The sequence below is a fragment of the Natator depressus genome, chromosome 6 (assembly GCF_965152275.1).
Source record: "Natator depressus isolate rNatDep1 chromosome 6, rNatDep2.hap1, whole genome shotgun sequence".
Taxonomy (NCBI): Eukaryota; Metazoa; Chordata; order Testudines; family Cheloniidae; genus Natator; species Natator depressus.
The window spans coordinates 17,705,365-17,724,111 of NC_134239.1; the positions used below are offsets into that span (position 1 = coordinate 17,705,365).

The 18,747-nt window shown below is 44.1% G+C and overlaps 1 protein-coding gene across 1 annotated transcript in view; it reads left to right on the forward strand.

Annotated features, from left to right (window-relative positions):
• LOC141989731 (NACHT, LRR and PYD domains-containing protein 3-like) overlaps positions 1-18,747 on the forward strand; it is an 82,017-nt gene that overhangs the window by 13,824 nt on the left and 49,446 nt on the right. The window contains exons 4-6 of the mRNA XM_074956656.1: positions 3,986-5,708; positions 13,346-13,516; positions 15,660-15,833. Coding sequence (XP_074812757.1) covers positions 3,986-5,708; positions 13,346-13,516; positions 15,660-15,833 — 2,068 coding nt within the window. The remainder of the gene's footprint in view (positions 1-3,985; positions 5,709-13,345; positions 13,517-15,659; positions 15,834-18,747) is intronic.

Sequence of the window (18,747 nt, forward strand, 5' to 3'; positions counted from 1 at the left end):
CAGAAAGCCGAGAGGCGCCGGGGCTCAGTCCTGGCAAGCTCTGGCACAAATTAAGCACTGTGCACAGGACCTAGTACAGTGTGGCCCTGATCACTGATTGCGTCTCTAAACCTGTAAGATCATAATTATTTGGGTCTTTATGTTTCTGAGGAATGAAGGAAGAGGGTACTTTATTCCTTTAACTCAGCCATTGCATCGGTTACAATCACTGTTTAATGTGACCTATTCTTGGCTGCCCGCATAATTAAAAAAATTGTATAAAATAGCATCTAGTTGATCAGGCAATAACTGGTTTATGTAAATAATTAAATATAAGGGAAAAGCTGCGGGGAGAGGCAAGAAAAGACCCCATTATTGGAGCTCCCAGTGGTTGCATCTTGATTATAATTATTTGAACAAAAAAATTTCCCTCTATCTGCCCCAATGTCTGCCTTAGGTCTCTCGGTTTGGAAAGGCCCTGAGCCATCTAGTCCAACCCCTGCACTAGGGCACAATTGTCATCTATATGGGCCCTTTAATTGTTTCATCTGATCTGCTTTGGCACATGAGTGTTTCTTGAGGGATTCCCTCTTCCTAAAAACACTCCTGAATTGACTGTCTGCCCCAGTTAGAGGTGTTCTTTGTTTCTCTGATGATGTAGCCTGACCATTATGTAAAGTGTAGATGACAAGCAGATAGAGCACACAAACAGAACTTCCTTTACAGTGTTTCCCAAATGGCACTGTACAAAATGACTGCTGGTAGCAGGGTTCTCTTCAGTACTTAGCTTTTAAACACAAGGTGAAATTACATCATTCAGTCACTAAGTGGCTCTATACAGAATATAAATACACTTGCATTGGAATGCACTCTAAAATCGTACAATGTCATTTAAATATAATTTATCTTTCAGATTTGCATTTGAATCAAAAACAGTCAGAGGCTTCAGCAAAAGGTAAGTGATATCTACATGGGAAGTTACCCCAGTACAGTGGTTGCCTGCTTACTCAACTGGATGCTTTCCTGGAACTATCTCTTTGACACACAAACAGTTATGTTAACAAAATCTGTACAAATATCTATCCGGATGATACCATTAGCACAGGGTTCCCTTGTTACTCCCCGGACTAGGAGAATATCACAAATACAGCAGTAATGATACCAATTCCCAATGGCAACATTGTATGGCGACTATGATAATAGCACTGGAGGTGAAAAACATTTCCTAGGGTTTAATGGGCAACAGCTGGTATCAGACTGCAGGAAATGCCCTCGTGTTGCAGCTGCTGCTGTTGTTGAAGTCACAAACTGTTTTTCTTTAAGAAGAAACAAAACAAATTCACAGAAAGGGGAGAGGAAAGAATAGTAAAAAGAAAATACAGCCTTTGTCCTGGATGTCGACTTTCACTGGCAACCTCACTGCTGGAGAATCTCAGGTCCAGCACATGGTCTGATCAGCTGTTCTGAGGCATGGCAAACTTTTAGCAGGGTCAAGCCGTTTAAGGCATTGCTTTTAGCTGCTTCTCGGGCCTCAGACACATAGTAGTGTTGTGAAAGATTAATTGTTTTGGCTGGCTAAACCAGACTCTTATTAGACAGAAAGCAGAAAGGGAAAAACTAGAAACATGAAGAAAGGAGACAGAAGGTAGAAAAGAAAACTGACACAAGAAGAAGGGGGTGGCAGCAGGAATCTCAGGCTCACCCCCCCAGGTGGTGTTCAGGATTTAGCCAAAGTCAATGGAGTTGGTGATGTCATTTGGTTCCCTCTCTCTGGCTCTTGGTGTGATCAGAATGTCCTTCAGAATCAGGATGCTGAAAGCCGAATGGTATCATTGTGAATCCCATGAGGTGGTAGAGATGGCAGCTGTGATAATAAAACTCACGCCTTCCAATCCATGCATTTTGCTGTTCTGTTTAGTGACTCCCAGACAGTCATTCCATTAAAATTAACCGATGCAAATACATTTTGGTGATTTTCAACTCTTAGAATCATAGAATCATAGAATATCAGGGTTGGAAGGGACCTCAGGAGGTCATCTAGTCCAACCCCCTGCTCAAAGCAGGACCGATCCCCAATTAAATCATCACAGCCAGGGCTTTGTCAAGCCTGATCTTAAAAACTTCTAAGGAAGGAGATTCCACCACCTCCCTAGGTAACGCATTCCAGTGTTTCACCACCCTCCTAATGAAAAAGTTTTTCCTAATATCCAACCTAAATCTCCCCCACTGCAACTTGAGATCATTACTCCTTGTTCTGTCATCTGCTACCACTGAGAACAGTGTAGCGCCATCCTCTTTGGAACCCCCTTTCAGGTAGCTGAAAGCAGCTATCAAATCTCCCCTCATTCTTCTCTTCCGTAGACTAAATATCCCCAGTTCCCTCAGCCTCTCCTCATAAGTCATGTGTTCCAGTCCCCTAATCATTTTTGTTGCCCTCCGCTGGATGTTTTCCAATTTTTCCACATCCTTCTTGTAGTGTGGGGCCCGAAACTGGACACAGTACTCCAGATGAGGCCTCACCAGTGTCGAATAGAGGGCAGCGATCACGTCCCTCGATCTGCTGGCAATGCCCCTACTTATACATCCCAAAATGCCATTGGCCTCCTTGGCAACAAGGGCACACTGCTGACTCATATCCAGCTTCTCGTCCACTTGCTGACTTTTACAGACATTTTTATATAATGGGCTGAGTGGGACTTTTGTTACCTTGGGCAACTTCCACTACAGACTTGTGCACAACATTCCTCTGGGGAGGTTTCTTACAACAATCAATACTGAGCCAATGCACCAGCATGGTGCTCAGACACTCTGCTACTACAGGCACCCGCTTTTAAGCGAGGAAGACAAGTGGAGGTACCCAATTGTGGTCCACAAACATCCTGTGACAGTTTTTCAAAGCTGTGTGCCCTGGCCATAGTCTAGTTTGTGAAGTTACATTCTTTCCACCTAAATACCCAGCACTGTTTCAACTAGATATGATATTCTCCTCCTAACTTGTATACAGTTGCTGTGCACTGTTCAATAGTTGCCAGGCTTCACCCAATGCAAGGCTGAATTTCAGTGGGGGATAAAGTGATACCCACAGTCTTTACGCATATGAATAATTTCAGTGGGATGATTTATTTGAGTAAGGGTGGAAGGATCAGGCCTGCAGTTAAGCAATTACAGGATCCTCTATGAGGAAAAATGCAATATGAATTTCTGGTACCATTATTATTGTTACGATAACTTTATTGGAACAGATCAATGAGAAGTCTGTCCTTTTTCTGAATGTCCAGTTAAATATTTCTAGTGCCTCATGCCACTGATTTAGATTACAGGGGGAAGTAGTAAGATATTAAAAATAGTACAGAGTCATAAAATACATGAAAAGAAAAGGAGTACTTGTGGCACCTTAGAGACTAACCAATTTATTTGAGCATAAGCTTTTGTGCGCTACAGCTCACTTCATCGGGTGCTGTAGCTCACGAAAGCTTATACTCAAATAAATTGGTTAGTCTCTAAGGTGCCACAAGTACTCCTTTTCTTTTTGCGAATACAGACTTACACGGCTGTTACTCTGAAACCTGTCATAAAATACATGAACAGATTTACTGGTGAGAATATGATTCTAAAGATACACAAAACTGATTATTTCAAACAATTATCATGCAAAGGAGAGAGAACATGAAATTTTGCATGGGGCATTCTTCCCCATTTCATGTCTTCATTTGTTATGTGGTGTTATGTGCAGTGTTAAATAGTTAACACATTTCACTCTAGAGATGGCTGTATTTCCGTGGTGGGTGAAGTGATTACCACAGTTTTTACTCACATGAATAATTTAACTAAGGGCTGCAGGATCAGATCTAATTAAACATTTGGGGATCCTTTTCAATGAAAGGTATAACATAAATTTAAGGTACTATCATTTTATAAATTTATAGATTTACTGTAACAGTTTAACTATCTTTATTCTGAACTTCTGGCTCTTCAATATTTCTAACACTTTATGTCACTGACTTAGATTTCAGGGTGAAGTACAGAGAATATGTACAAAAAAAGTATCAAGCAATAAAAGACAGGAACGCGTGTCTTGGTGAGAATGTGAAGCTAAACAGCAGATACACAAAGCTGATTATTGTTAACAATCATGGTCATGAAAAAAAACGAGAACATGAAATAATAACCATGGGATGGAGCCATACAGAAGCCATGACTGAGCGAGCTAGTTCTGTGATTACCACGGGTACCTTATTTAAACCTGACAAAGATGGACAAACACCACAGATTGTTATGCTGGTGGGAGCTGCAGGGATTGGAAAAACAATGACTTCAAGAAAGATCATGTTGGACTGGGCAGCTGGGGAACTTTATAAAGAAATGTTTGATTATGTCTTCTACATAAATTGTAGGGAGATGAACCTTCTTACTAAGGAAGTAAGTGTGGCTGACATGATTTTAAAACATTGTCCTAATAATAAGACATCAATTAATCACATTCTGGGACAACCAGATAAACTCCTGTTCATAATTGATGGATTTGATGAACTAAGATTTTCCTTTGATCAGTCAGAAGATAACCTGTGCTCTGAGCCCTGGGAGAAGAAGCCAGTGGAAATTATACTGAGCAGTTTATTTAGGAAAACAGTTCTTCCCACATCCCACTTGCTGATCACTACAAGACCAGCTGCTCTGGAGAAACTGGGGAAGTGTTTGGAGTGTGAACGTCACGCAGAGATTCTGGGGTTTTCTGAAGCTGACAGGAAAGAGTATTTCCATAAGTTCTTTGGAAATGAGAAACAAGCAAGACAAGCGTTTAGATTTGTGAGAGAAAATGAAATTCTCTTCACTATGTGCTTTGTCCCCATCATGTGTTGGATCATCTGCACGGTTCTGAAACAACAGCTTGAAAAAGGTGAGGATCTTGCACAAGCTTCCAAAACAACCACCGGAATGTATGTGCTCTATCTTTCCAGTTTAGTTAACCCTCCTAGCAGCAATTCAAAGCCATGCAAGAAAGCTAGCTTGAGAGGACTTTGCTCTTTGGCTGCTGATGGAATCTGGAAGCGAAAGATACTGTTTGAGGAAGAAGAAATCAAGATGTTGGGGTTAGATCAGGCAGATGCTCTCCCTCTCTTTTTGAACGAAAACATTTCTAAAAAAGATATTGACACTGAATGTCTCTACAGCTTCATTCACTTAAGCTTTCAGGAATTTTTTGCAGCTTTGTTTTATGTCCTGGAGGAAGATGAAGAAACAATGGAAGATTCAGGGATTCTCAAGAAAGATGTGAAAACATTGTTAGAAAACTATGGAAACTCTAGGAATTACTTAATGTTAACAGTGCGATTCCTGTATGGTCTTTTAAATGAAAAAAGAATAAAGGACATGGAGAAAAAATTTGGGTTTAAAATTTCACCTAAAATTAAGCCAGATTTACTGAAGTGGATTCAGACAAATAAACACACAGTGCTATCTGTGCCCTCTGTGTATGATAAAATCATTTGTCAGCTTGAGGAGTTTCGCTGTTTGTATGAGATCCAAGATGAAAATTTTATGAAAAATGCATTGGAGCCTTTCACTAAAATAGTGATAAGTCGAAATAAACTTACTCCAATGGACCAAATAGTTCTTTCATTTTGTGTAAACAACTGCCATAGACTGGTGTCTCTTGAGATGTATGCCTGCACATTCAGATTTGAAGACCGTAAGGAAGAAGTACCACAAAGACATGAAGAATTGGATCAGTAAGTATTATTGGACCTCTAATATGTGCACCTCCTTTAATTGATGAAACATGATTATCCCTCTGTTTTGATAGCTAATAAATGGCTGAATGACCCACCGCAAAATAATTCTATTTTGGCAGGCTAATGATAGTTAGGGAGATTTCCTCAGGTTCACGCTACCAAAAAAGGTGTTTTTCCTTTTTCTTAGCATGATTGTTTGGTCTGCTTTGTCCACGCAGTGGCTGAAATGTTTGCTATAGTGTTACATAAATGGGTTATGGACAGGAGTGAGGTGAGACCAAAGAGCTTGGGAGGGAAGCATGCTTTGTGTGAACAATTGTACAAGGAAGGTAGAGAGCTATTCACTGAGACTTTAAGTGATCTTTGAAAAGCCTTCATCAAGGGGCAAGGAAATCATAAGGAAATAGACCCATATTTCTATGCCGCCAATGTACAATGATATTCTTCTCAACAAAGGTAGAAAAAATAATTGAATTTTTCAGATTCTTTTTATCCAAATTCAAGCTTTCTTCTTATTTTAAATTTCACTAAACTTACTAACCTTAAAGGACAGACGGTTCTACCTAATCTCAGGGAATGTCAAGAAAATAATGCTCCGCTTGCAAAGCAGAACAAACCCAATTCCCCGCCTTTCATTCACACCAGCAACAGAGTAAAGCTACATGCTGAGTATCAGCTTGACGGTGCACGTCATGTTTGCATAGTCTTTAGAGTGCCATCCTTGGATGGCTCAGTGCTTGGACACTGTGTGGGCTAAATGACACTAGGTTGCCCTGTACTTGCCGGTCATCTTAGAGTGTTATTCTTGGACTATTGCAGTTAGTTTGAGCAGTAGACTCGTTGAGTCTGATGAGTTCAAGTACTCTGTCAGTTGTAATTTCAATTTAATGCCACTTTTAAGATCTTTTTTCTTTAAAATGAAGGTTTAATCATCCTATTAAACTGAAAACTCCACCATAACTTTATGCACAGTGTCAATAGTACCCCATTCTCATGGATCATTTAAAAATAATAAAGAGGAAGTGTTCTTGCTAGACAGCTCTTACCCATGTGCAGTAAAATATGGTTATTCAGTCTTACATGCAATTTAAAGAATTTTTCAGAAGTTTGTTTCCTGTCAGTCAGAATCAGCTATAAACAAAATTAACTCTTTGCTTCACAAGTGTTGTCCGGTCACAGGTCCAGTACTAACAGCTCAGCAGGACTCCAAAACAATCTTAACTAGCCCTGCCAAGTGTCTCACATCTTGCAGGACATTCACCTATATGCGGGTCTGCCACACATTTCCTCACAGTGAGTGAAGTATATTAAATTGCCAGTGAAGAGGCCAAGACTTCCAATTCTAGCTCTTCTATTTGCTGCTCTTAATATTTGTGTGCATGTCACAGCCCTTGTTAAGCAAGGCCTCAGACCCCTAGCTTAGGGGAGATATAACTATCATTCACCCAATTGACAGTTAAGATAACTAAGGCCACTGAGCTCTGAATAGAATCCAGGTCTCTAATAGGACAGCCCCAATTCGACTCTTGTATCAGGCTAGGTTCTTCCTGGTTGCATTATATGGCTGTGCCATTTGTCTGACTTATCGACTTCTCCCATGCATCAGTTGCAGGCACAGAGGTTTCTTCTGGGTCTTCTTTCTCCCTGGCACTAGGACTTTGATGGTTCTTTTGTCATGGTCACATTGCCTGTGAGGTGAAAGGGGCCAACATATTTCCTTGAGTAACCCCCCTAACAGTGTGGTTCTTCGCTCCTCTCCAGTGGCTAGATCACATTGAGGGTGAGGAATCTGGGACTGCCTCCATGCTAAAAGGAGTGGTTCTTTAAGTCAAGTGGTTGAAGCTCATGTTTCCAGCTCTACAGACCCTGCAGACAACCCAAACGAGAGGATCTTTACACTTACCTAGGCTGACTCTGACGAGTAGACTATAGTCTGATTCCAGAGTCAGGAACAGAACCCCTCCTAAGAATCATGATACCCAACATTCCAGTGTCAGTTCATACATAGCTGCATAGCCAGCTATGGGCTATTCCACACAGTGGTTAACAGCACAGCTTCCACCCAAGAGTGACTCCTATAGCTGAAGTGGTAGAAGTCTGTGCTGAAGATTGTCAGTTCAGACCAAGCTAATAACCCATATGAGAGAAAATATAAGTAAGTCAGCGTGAGGACCCTTGATTAATAGTTTAAATGGTTTTAGATTGCAAACCATTATATTAGAAGGTGAATTTGGAAGTTGTGTTTCTATATGCTTATAGCTGTATTTTAATTGTTTGTATTAATGGGAGCTGTCCTTTAAAGAACAGTGCCCCTTAGAGAATGGGCACATTACAGGGTTTGTTTGAAGGAGACTCATGGAAGGCACTCAGATACCACAGCAGTGGCAGAAACATAGCTAAATAGTGGAGGAGGGGACTGACATAGTAAGAACAAGGCAAGAAAGTTATCTTAGCAGCAACATTTTGCATGGACTTGAGATGGCAAGACTGCATTTGTCAAAGCCAAAGAGGAGGAGATTGTAGAGGCCAAGATGAAAGAAGACAAGGGCTGGATTAGAGTTGTAGCTCTGTGGCCTGAAAGGAAAGACCAGATCTTAGAATGTTGTTCAGGAAGAAGTGGCAAGATTTAGACATGGCCTGGATATGTGGATCGAGAGAAAGGACTGAGTGAAAAATGATACCCACATTACGAGCATGTGATACTGGAAGGATGACATTGCTTTCCACAGTGATTGTGAGAAGGGAGAGATTGGGGGAGAGGGGAAGATCAAGAGCTTAGTTTTGGCCATGTTCATCTTAAGGTGATGGCTGGACCTAGATGAAGAGATGTCAGAAAAACAGGCCAGGATTTTAGTCTGGATGGAGAGAGGTCTAGAGAAAGGATATAGATCTGTGAGTTATCAGCATAAAGATGATGAAATTGCCAAGTGATAGCATGTAAGTGGAGATAAGGAGGCAGGCAAGCATGGAGCCCTGTGGAACCCCAATGAATGTTGGAGGGGAATGAGGATGATCCACCAAATGAAACACTGACTAGAAGAGAAAAGCAGGAGGGGATAGAGTCATGAAAGCTGAGAGAGAGTAAAAGATTTCAAGAAGAGAAAGGTCAGGTTGTGGAGGGGAAGGATTGAATACAAGCCCTGAGATTAAAGACCTTGGTAAAGGAAATTTCTGTGGAGAGGATGCCAGAATGGAGAGGGTCTAGGATGGAACTGGATACAGGAACTCCAAACAGCAGTTGTAGATAGCGTGTTTGATGAGTTGGGAGACGAAGGGAGAATAAGCAATAGTTGGAGAGGCAAGTAGGGTCCAGGGTAGGTTTATTTTGGGGGGGACAGTAAAATAGAAATGGAAAAAGACCAGAGAGTTTGAGGAAAATGGTGAGGGAGGGGTTGAGATTGGAGAGATGGTAGGTCATAAGACAGGATGGGATGGTGTTACTGGGGTATATGGGGGGGGGAGAGGGGTTAGAGGGGACAGTAGGCCAAATTTTTATGCCAACTAAAATGTCAAATCTGTAATATCTTTCAGAAACACCTGCTTATTGGAGTTGTCCCTATAATTAATAATTCACTGAATAAACATTGCCTTATTATTCAGTGTCTGAACAATTTGATTTAAAAAAAACCTTATCTTCTACTGAATCTCAGAAATGATGAAATAATTATAGATCTTCACAAAACCACTGGTGACAGTCCCATTTGTGTGAGTGCTCTAAGCACTCACCGGGGATCAGAGTACAACTTCAAAAAATGAATCGGTTACTCTTAGTAGCACCTATTGTAGTTCAGTCTGTGCATTTAAAGCACACCTAAGATACTAAATACATTTTTGGGGGGATGGGGATTTACAGTGAACTGAAACTGTAGAATAACTCCTATGCAGCATATGACCACACCACGTAAGAAGCTATTTTAATATTCAGGAAATAGAATTAAAATCTGTCTCCAGAGAACAAGACAGAACATTCCTCTTCTCTCTTTCTAGGGAACAACATCAGGATGAGCTGAAGCATTCCCGTATTTACCAGCTCTGTCAAGCACTGAAGAATCCAAACTGTAAATTAAAGAAACTATGATAAGACATTATTCCATCCTTTTAAAAATCCTATTATTACTCTTGTGATCCCAGAAATTCTACAGCCGTTCAGCTCTCTTTGCCACTGCTGGTGTAACTGCCATATATTAAAAGCCCCAAAAACTCATTAACACTGAGTTAAGGATACCCAGTGCTGCCTCATGCCCTTCCAGAATGTGAAGAGCAGCTAAACTTAAACCTCTGAAAACTAGGAGATACAAAGTTACGGTACACACCACCCCCGCAATGCACCCTTCACTTTGCCCTGCTAGAGCTGGCAATAGCCCTTGGGAATGTTTCAGTAAGAGTGGTCCAATCATAAGTAGATGTGTGGAAATACTAAGAATGTGCCAGTGTTTGAGCTGTGTTTCTCAGATTCGAATTGCAACACTTATCTGCATGCACCTTACCTGTCATTTCCCAGGTTTTGTGCCTCTGTATGTACTGGTGGAGGGATCAGTTGGAGCAGGCTATCAGAGTTGTGACTGTGATATGAGGAGAGATGTATGTGTATTTCTTTTTCACTTCAGTGCTGAACTTTGTAGGTTGTGTCAGTAGAGGTTTAGAAGGGTGTATTCTTGCCACGGGGATAGTCAGCCATCTAATGGCACATATGACAGTGGTCTTAAGGGCCTAGTGAGTGATAGGAGAAGGCAGTGCCTCAGAAGGAATCTTCAGCGCAAAGACTTACATTTTGTAAGTCTGAGACAGTAGGCTCAGAGCTGGATTCACGAAGGGGACTCCAGCTTGGCATTGCAACATGTAGCTTTAGGCATCCTGCTACCTAGTAGTATCTGCAGCTCCAAGTGAGGAACCCAGCTTCGGCGGGGGGTGGGGTGGGGTGGGGTGGGGTGAGGAAGAGTTAGGTGCCTAAGCATGGGATTCACAGAAGCCAGTACGCTGAACTGCCTGAGCTAGACAGTAGGAGACCCGCTGAGGCTGGGCAGAGGGAAGCACCTCGCTCCACGAGGGGTTTCATAGGAGGGAAGTGCTGATGTCCTTTCCTCCTTATGCCCTATTGTGCAGTGGTTAGCACTTTCACCCAGGACCTAGAATACCCTAACTCTAATCCCCCTCTGCCAGATTTGGAGCAAGGACTTGAACCTAGGTCTCTTGCATCTCAAGGAAGTACCCTGACCACTGGGATGTGGGGTATTCTATGGTGGAACTCTCTTGATTCCTCCTGTGGGAGCTATTCCACTTTGTATAAAATATTTAAATAGTCACTGCAGCACCATTACTTCGTTGGCCATCCTTTGTATGGGACCTGATTTGGTGTGCTCAGAGCATGCCTACTAGATTGGGTCCCACAGGTAAGACACATGGGACAATGCTGAGTTTGAGACTCCTGCAGCTCAGTGGCCACTTAGGTGGCTGTGTCCCTGCCCACTAGCAGAAGTTTAGGTGCCTAGGGGACTTTACCAGTGGAAACTTAAGTGCCTGTGGAATTAAGCCACTTACAGGGTTAGATAGTAGCTGAACAGGGGTTTTTAAGAACTACATTTTAGGCTTAAGTGCCTAAAGTGGCAGTTAGGCATCTACATCCCTTTGTGTATTTAGCCATCAGTGGTTGAGTGTAGGTCAGGTGTAGGTAGCTCCTGCTTGCTACATCTAACCTAACCTAAGTTTTACCTTAGTAAAGAGAAGGTGTTAGACTTTGTCCCATTGTGCTCATATGCTCTGTTCCCAGAGCGTTCTGTATAATCTGTAAGACTAGAGTGCTAATATATGGGTTATTGACATGTTGAGGCATTGCTCAAAGTGGGCAGAGTTAAGGTTGTGTTGTGGGGTGGAACGTACTTTAACTTTGTGTTTCCCAGTTTTCAGAAGTTTGTTGGTTTGTTTTTGTGTGCTCTCCATATGCTGGAAGGGCAAGAGGTCACACGGGGCAACCTTGACTCTGCATTATCAGAAGCTTAGGTCATTTAATTTTCTTGCTTTTAAAGGAAGATGAACTGAAATAGACCAGGGCTACTAGCCTCAGTTCTTGAGAGTTAGCACTTGGCAGACAGACAACACTGACCACAACTGAGTAGTGCCTGGCTGCCAGTCAACATGCCAGAATTGTTTGCGTCAGTGTATGTCCATCTTTCAAATGGTTTTTTAGGTCAGCTCCCTCTGTAATCATATATAAGATCTTCTAATGGTGGGTAGGAAGTGACCCCAAAGACCTCCATTCTATAAGGCCAAGAAAATCTCTAGGTGAACTCTGAGGTACCAGTCAGTGTGCTGTTCCCTCTCTGGTGATTAGCTTACAGAGCTCAAGCCTTCTGTTGTTTTTGTGTGTGCAAGAAACAAATTGCATAAAAAAGAGGACAGACAACCAGCCTTCTCTCAGCCGTGAAACCTTCCGAGCTGCAAGGCAAGCAAAGGAAGGCACTTACCCTTGGTTTCACCTCCTCCCTCTTTTTCCTGTTTGTTACAGATTCCAATAATTGAGACTCTAAAGGAATTGATACCTACACAAGATTATAGAATTGCACCAATTTATCATTATAATATGAGATGTATGTTAACCACAAAGTATACCTCTGTTATAGCCCTTCAATGTGCTGTATAGAGATGCCCAGGAAAAATGCAGGGGGAAGGTAGAGTAGAACTGGGATATTTTAAAAAATTGAGATGTGTCAAAATCAGGGTGCACCCCTCATATTCCATAGCAGGTTCCTTGTTTTTGGTGAGGGATTGCAGGCCTTGAACCCAGGTCCACAGGTCACACTTAGGACACAACTGCCACCCAGTAGCTCACCTGAGTAATTAGAAAAGGGAACGAGTGAAGTGCTGGCTTGCAGGGGCCCCCATCCCTGCAGCTCCCAATTGGGGAAAACATCCAGCATTCCCAACTGGCTGAGGGGCCATGTATAAGCCAGGAAATAACACAGGAAGTTATCTGAGCAACTAGAGGAATCCCTGGTTGGCTGATACTCTGGACTCCTCCTGAACCCCGCTTGCTCCTGGTTCCTGTCCTCTTATTCCAGACCACTGTCTACTCCCAGTTGCTGCTTTGCTGTCCGACTCCATTGCATGTCAGTTCTGAGTCCTAAATAGACATGAGGTAGCAAGTCAGAAAACAGGCTGCCCTGTCCATGTGATTAAAATATATCTCCCCAATGGAGCACCATTTTCATTATTTCCCAGTAACCTCTCTTTCTTTCCCCCTCTCCCCTTATCTGCCTTCTCCTCTTACTCCTTGTTTGTTGTAAAGTTTCTCTTTAGGGGAGGTTGAACTGTTTCTGTGTTTAGGGGCATCAGGACATGTCTTAACCTGAACACTACATGCTGAATACAGAATAAATGCGAGCTGCAGGTGGATCAGAAGCCACCCACAGTCCTAAGGGTGAAGTTTTTATAACAGCTCAGCATCCAGCGCATACGCAATATGCTGAGTGATTCTGAGAATCTGGCCTGACTTGTGTTTACATTCTCAGCACCCATTGCCCCAGCACTAGGATTTCATATCTTGATAAAGTCGTGTTTCTACAACCCCCCTGACAGCAAGGGAAGGACTGGACAGACAGAACTGCTCACTTTCTAATCTGTGCATCTGTCTCCTGCAGCTTGAGGGCTTGCAAACTCACAGCGGCTTGTTGTGGGGACCTCTCCTCTGTCCTCAGCACTAACCAGTTCCTGACAGACCTGGACCTGACTGGTAATGAAGTGAGAGATACAGGAGTGCAGCTCCTGTGTGAGGGACTGAAACATCAAAACTGCAAACTGCAGAGACTGAGGTAGGTACTGACAGATTTCCTTTATGTGAAGAACTTGACAGGGGGTGCTGAGCTCACGAAAGCTTATGCTCAAATAAATTGGTTAGTCTCTAAGGTGCCACAAGTCCTCCTTTTCTTTTTGCGAATACAGACTAACACGGCTGTTACTCTGAAACCTGCAGGTACATGGTAAGGCTAACAGTTGAGTCTCTGTCAGTGATACTTTCTGTCCATCCCAATCATGAGAGCAAAGAAGAGCTTCTCCCCATCAAGACCCTTGCAGCTAGGAAAAAAATATTACCTACAGCCCAGGACATCTCTGATCCATCTGTTAGCTATTTCTCCTCCTTCTGTGCAGCCACCCCCACATTCACTTTTCATCCTGCTCCCCAGCTGTTCAGGGGGTTAATGAGCTGCAGCTTCCCCTCCTCAGTGCATGCACTGTTCCCTCCCCAGGACAGAGAGCTAAATACAGCCCTGGAGACCACCTGCTGGCCTGCTAGGCAAGCTGTACTGCCTTGAAACTGACAGGGTGGCCACAGCCCCTAACTGGCTGCTGGTTTAGCAGCCCGGCTTATAAGCCTAGCCCATGCAGCAGCTTAGTGGCTGCTGAACGTGTACCATGCCTGCAGCTGCACTTGTCCTTGTTCTAGTTCCTGCTCTTGCTCCGCTCCAGCCTTAGTCCCCTTTAGCTTCACTTCCTGGCTTTGCCTCTGGCTTATGACTCTGGTTGATCCTCCAGTTCTGGCATTTGGCTTCTGTCTCTCTGAGACTGATTCCTGGCTTCGCCTCTGGCTCACGACTCTGGTTTGGGCATTTGGCTTCTATTCCTCTGGTATTGACCTGCAGCTTGTTTACTGGCTTCGCCCACCCTGGACCCAGCTCTAATCAGTAGGCTGAATTCTTGCTTCCTCCACTTGGCCTGACCGCCCGTGGCCCAGTTAGCTATAGGCACTTCCTCTGTTGCAGGGCATATAGTGCATGGGTCATAATGCTATCATGACTGTTGGGTGGTGGCATGGATACGCTGGCCACCTGGAGCCCTACAGACCTGGGTTCTAGACTTCGGCTCTTTCCACACCCATGCTGTGGGACTTTCCTGATGCAGTCCTCTAGAATGTGTTAAAAGATCTTCTTCTTAATCACATTCACAGGTTGGGGCATAGCATTGAATGATGCCCATTTTCATATAATGAGTTTGAAATCTTGCATGTGTAATTCTGCCATTAACAAGGTTCCCAGTCCGAAAAGGCTGTTTGTGGTGCACCATTCAAGATCTATGCAGTTCCTTCTCTTCCTCCATCTGGGGTCCCTGAATAAATCAAAGTGCTTTTTGTGTCTGTTTTGCTGATAGCTATGCCTGGCCACCTGCATTCACTAATACCAAAGATGGCTGTACTGTAATTTTTTTCACTTCTTTGACTTGGCTTTCTGATCTGTAGAATAATTCACACATTCCAAAGTTACACATGAACCCAGAGCAGTGACTTTTTCCTTGCAACAACTTCTTACTGTAGCAGGGTTTGGCTGATCTCCACCATGCCGTCCATTGGAGGGTTAACCACTGATCCAGGGACCTGTAGTTCGTGTCTTATTTGTTCTGTTTCTGTAACAAACATGTTCTATGGGGTTAGGTTGTCAATCTCCTGATTAATTTGGAGGACCAGGAGACTGCTTTTTGTCTTGTCTCTACCCGTCGCCTGTCTGGCTTGGGTGACTCTACTAGGAGAATGAAACTCCCTCCGTCTTAGCTGGGTGGGGCATGGAGACATTCAAGCAACCCCCCCACATCAAGGTAGCAGTCTCTAGGTGGACAACTTTCTGGCCAACCTGAACTCTGGTGGCTCAACGGAAGGGCTATGGACTTTGCCTCAGGAGGAAGTCTTACCCCAAACTTTATTCCTCACCATTGATCGGTGGCAGATGTTTGAGTCATTCTCAGTGCTAATTTGTCAAAGGTGAAGTACAGGTGACAGGGCTTAAGAAGGAAGTCCCACCCAACACAGGTTTCTCATTGATCAAGGGGTAGAGATTGGGGGCCTAAGGTAGGATATCTGTTATATGCCCATCAGTCCCTCTTCATGAAGAGAGTCGCCTGTCAGAACATCTGTTATATGCCCTGTTCATGCTGGCTCACTCATCTCTGCATTTCTCTCTGCTGTAGACTGAAGAGCTGCAAAGTCTCAGATGATGGCTGTGCAGATCTTGCTGCTGCTCTCGGAACCAGCCAGAGCCTGACAGAGCTGGATCTGAGTTTTAATCATTATCTGAGAGATCCTGGAGTGCAGCTGCTGTGTGAGGGGCTGATACATCCAACCTGCAAATTACAGAGTCTGAAGTAAGTGACATTTGACTTCCTCTGTGTATTTATACATGCCCTTTTTGTAAAGTGCCTGATGCGGTCTGTGGCTGGTGGCTGCTCTCTGCAGCTACATGGAAAAGCTGAGATTTCGGTGCCTCTCCAGCACTAGCATCGATGGCTCACAACACGCACCCAGTCTCCCTGGGCCCACACCAGAGAACTGGCTCCACATCCGGCTCCTTGAAGACCGGTGGAACACATGCATTTGTGTGCGCACGTGCATACACGAGTTTTAAACCAACTCTTAATAAGATGCGTTTTATTAAAAAGAGCTCAGCCTTGCCCTTTAGCTCCACAGCCTCTGGCCTTTGAGGAATAAATATTTAATTTTTGAAACAAACGATTTTTTAATAGCTGACAGGTAAGAATGAGCTCTAACAGCCTATATTATAAATCACTTTAATGACTTTTGATATCTTAATTTTCTATTTTAAAACTAATGAAAGCAAAAGAGGTCCCAGGACCTGGATCTAAACCTCCCCATCTGAGCTGAAATACTCAGTCTGGGTTTCAGCTTCAGCCCCAGCCATACTGACTCCTGCCTTTGCGTTTCCCAGGGCAGGGGCCAAAGTTGCTTTCAGCTGAGACACATCAGCAGTTTGGAGAAACACCCTTTGAAGTGCAGCTTGCTGGGAATGGGGCTGTGTGTTTACAGGTACACACTGGGCAGGGAAAAGCAGGTGCCAATGCTGGACTTGTGTAAAAAAAAAAACAAAAAACCCCAACCCTTTGGGGAAAGCTATGGATCTTTCTTTTTTCTATTTCAATACATTGCTCTCCTCTCTTTCTTTCAATAAGCGCAAGATTCCACCCTGACCTGTGAGATCCTGGGAAACTCAAGGGATTTGGGGCCAGGTTTTCAAAGATCCGCAAGCTCCCACTGTAACACATCTGCCTCATGTTTTAAAAGATCTGCAGGTTGGATGTGGAAATCTCTTGAAAATCTGTCCCTAAAGCACCAGCAGAGTGAGCTGCAAAATCAGCCTCCTTTTGCAACAGTGGCCGCCTATCATCGGAGGTTTGGGGTTAAAGGCACCAACCCCTAATATAGTATCCCCGTACTCTCCCAAGAACATCAGGAGGGCTGAGGTGCTTCTGTCCCCGTCTACCTCAAAGCTTTGCCAGTCAGGTAGATGGCTAGGACTCATCTCATGGCTGTTTTATTCTCCTTTTATTCTCACTGTCTGTCAGTGATTTTTAGCCTCTTACCTCTTGAAGACAAGAAGGTGCCACTCTCCATTACACACTCAGCTCCTGGTGGCTTGTCTAGTCTGCAAAGGTGTATAATAATGTATGTAGTGAAAGAAGACGTCTGTCAATGAGTTCCCTTCTCAGAGCAGTCACCATCACAGCCACTTTCCAAATGCCTTCCCTCCCCCTTGCTTTAGGAGGAGTCATCTCTGAGCTGCAACTCCCTGTCCCTTCCTGAGACCAACAGACCTGTAGTAGTAACTGGATTTGTTAGTTGATCCAGTAGATCCTGTGCTTCGCTGATTAAACACAGAATAATTTGTTTTGAATAGCTAATGGCACGCACGCCTTGTTGATTGAGTTTGATCCTGCAGCTTGCTCTATGCATCCAAAATACTTTGGGTCTCATTCTTAAATAGAGAATCATGCCCTGTGGGACCAGGGCTGAGAAACTACAGTTACCAGCTTGGGAAACTTTTTAATGTAAGCAGTGGTTGAAATGTATTTTATTTTACATGCTCATCCAAGACCCCAGTTTCATTCCTGACAGGTGTAACACAAACAATTTTTAGACTACATTGGGTCCTTCCCCCCCCTAATTTTACCTTCAGATTTTCATTTCAAACCTATCTGTTTTAAAACTTTTGTGGTTTGTTATATTAATAACTAGAGTGTCACACACGCCATACCTTCTGTAGCTGAGCTGCTTGCAGACACCCAGGGGCTCCATGCATCCCTCCATATCCTGGCCCCCCAGGTGCCACCCTCCCATCCCCATCTATTTTAGGAACTCCCGCAACCCCACCCTACACCCTCCCTCTTGCCAGGGTGTCTGTGTATGTCCTCTGTCCCCCCTCCTGATTTCAGAGTGCCTCATTCTCCCTCTCACCAAAGCAGTGTCCTCCATATCCCTCTCCCCCATACCAGGGGGCTCCATATGTTCCCTTCCTTTCCCCCCATCTCCTATACCAGGGTTCCCCATTCTCCCTACCATGCCAGGGATTCTATGTGCCCTTCCATTCTGCCCTTCTCCCATGTCAGGGGTTCTGCATGTCCCCCTATTTCCCCACTCCCACCTTGCTAGGGGCTCGTGTGTCTCATTTCTCTTGTCCCTCAAAAGTAACTTTCTTCTCCCCAAATTGGAAGGGACAGGTAGACCGCTGGTGCCCACCCCGCCACCAGAGAAGGCTTTGGAGAGGCAGTGTACTAGCAGGGAAGAAAGAATGAAGTCTGCACCCTCCTCTGTCTCCTGGCTGAGTACACCCCCAACAGCTGTTAGGTGACTCCCAGTCGAGAGAGCAAAGAACATGCTGACCACCCCCACTACTTTTTTTCTATGGGTGCTTGAGCCATGGAGCACCCCTGGAGTCGGTGCCTGTGCCTGACTTGTAGCAGTGTAAATCAGGAGTAACCCCAATGAAATCACTGGTATAAAATCAATGGCTCACAGGTGGTTCACCAGGCTGGGCAGCAGTCTAAGGAGCGGTGCTGTGGTTCACCAGCAGATATGAACCCAGTCTGACAAGCCGGAGAAGGCACTTCAGCCTGGCAGTGCCAGCAGGAATCTGAAACACACTTCTTGAATGGAAGCGGGTACTAAGCAGGGGGGAATCTAGCTGGCAGAGCTCTACTGGCACAGGCGCTGTAGTGTAGCTGTGGTAGCAGAGACAGCGGTGAAGGGTGGTACAGGCTAGCCGCC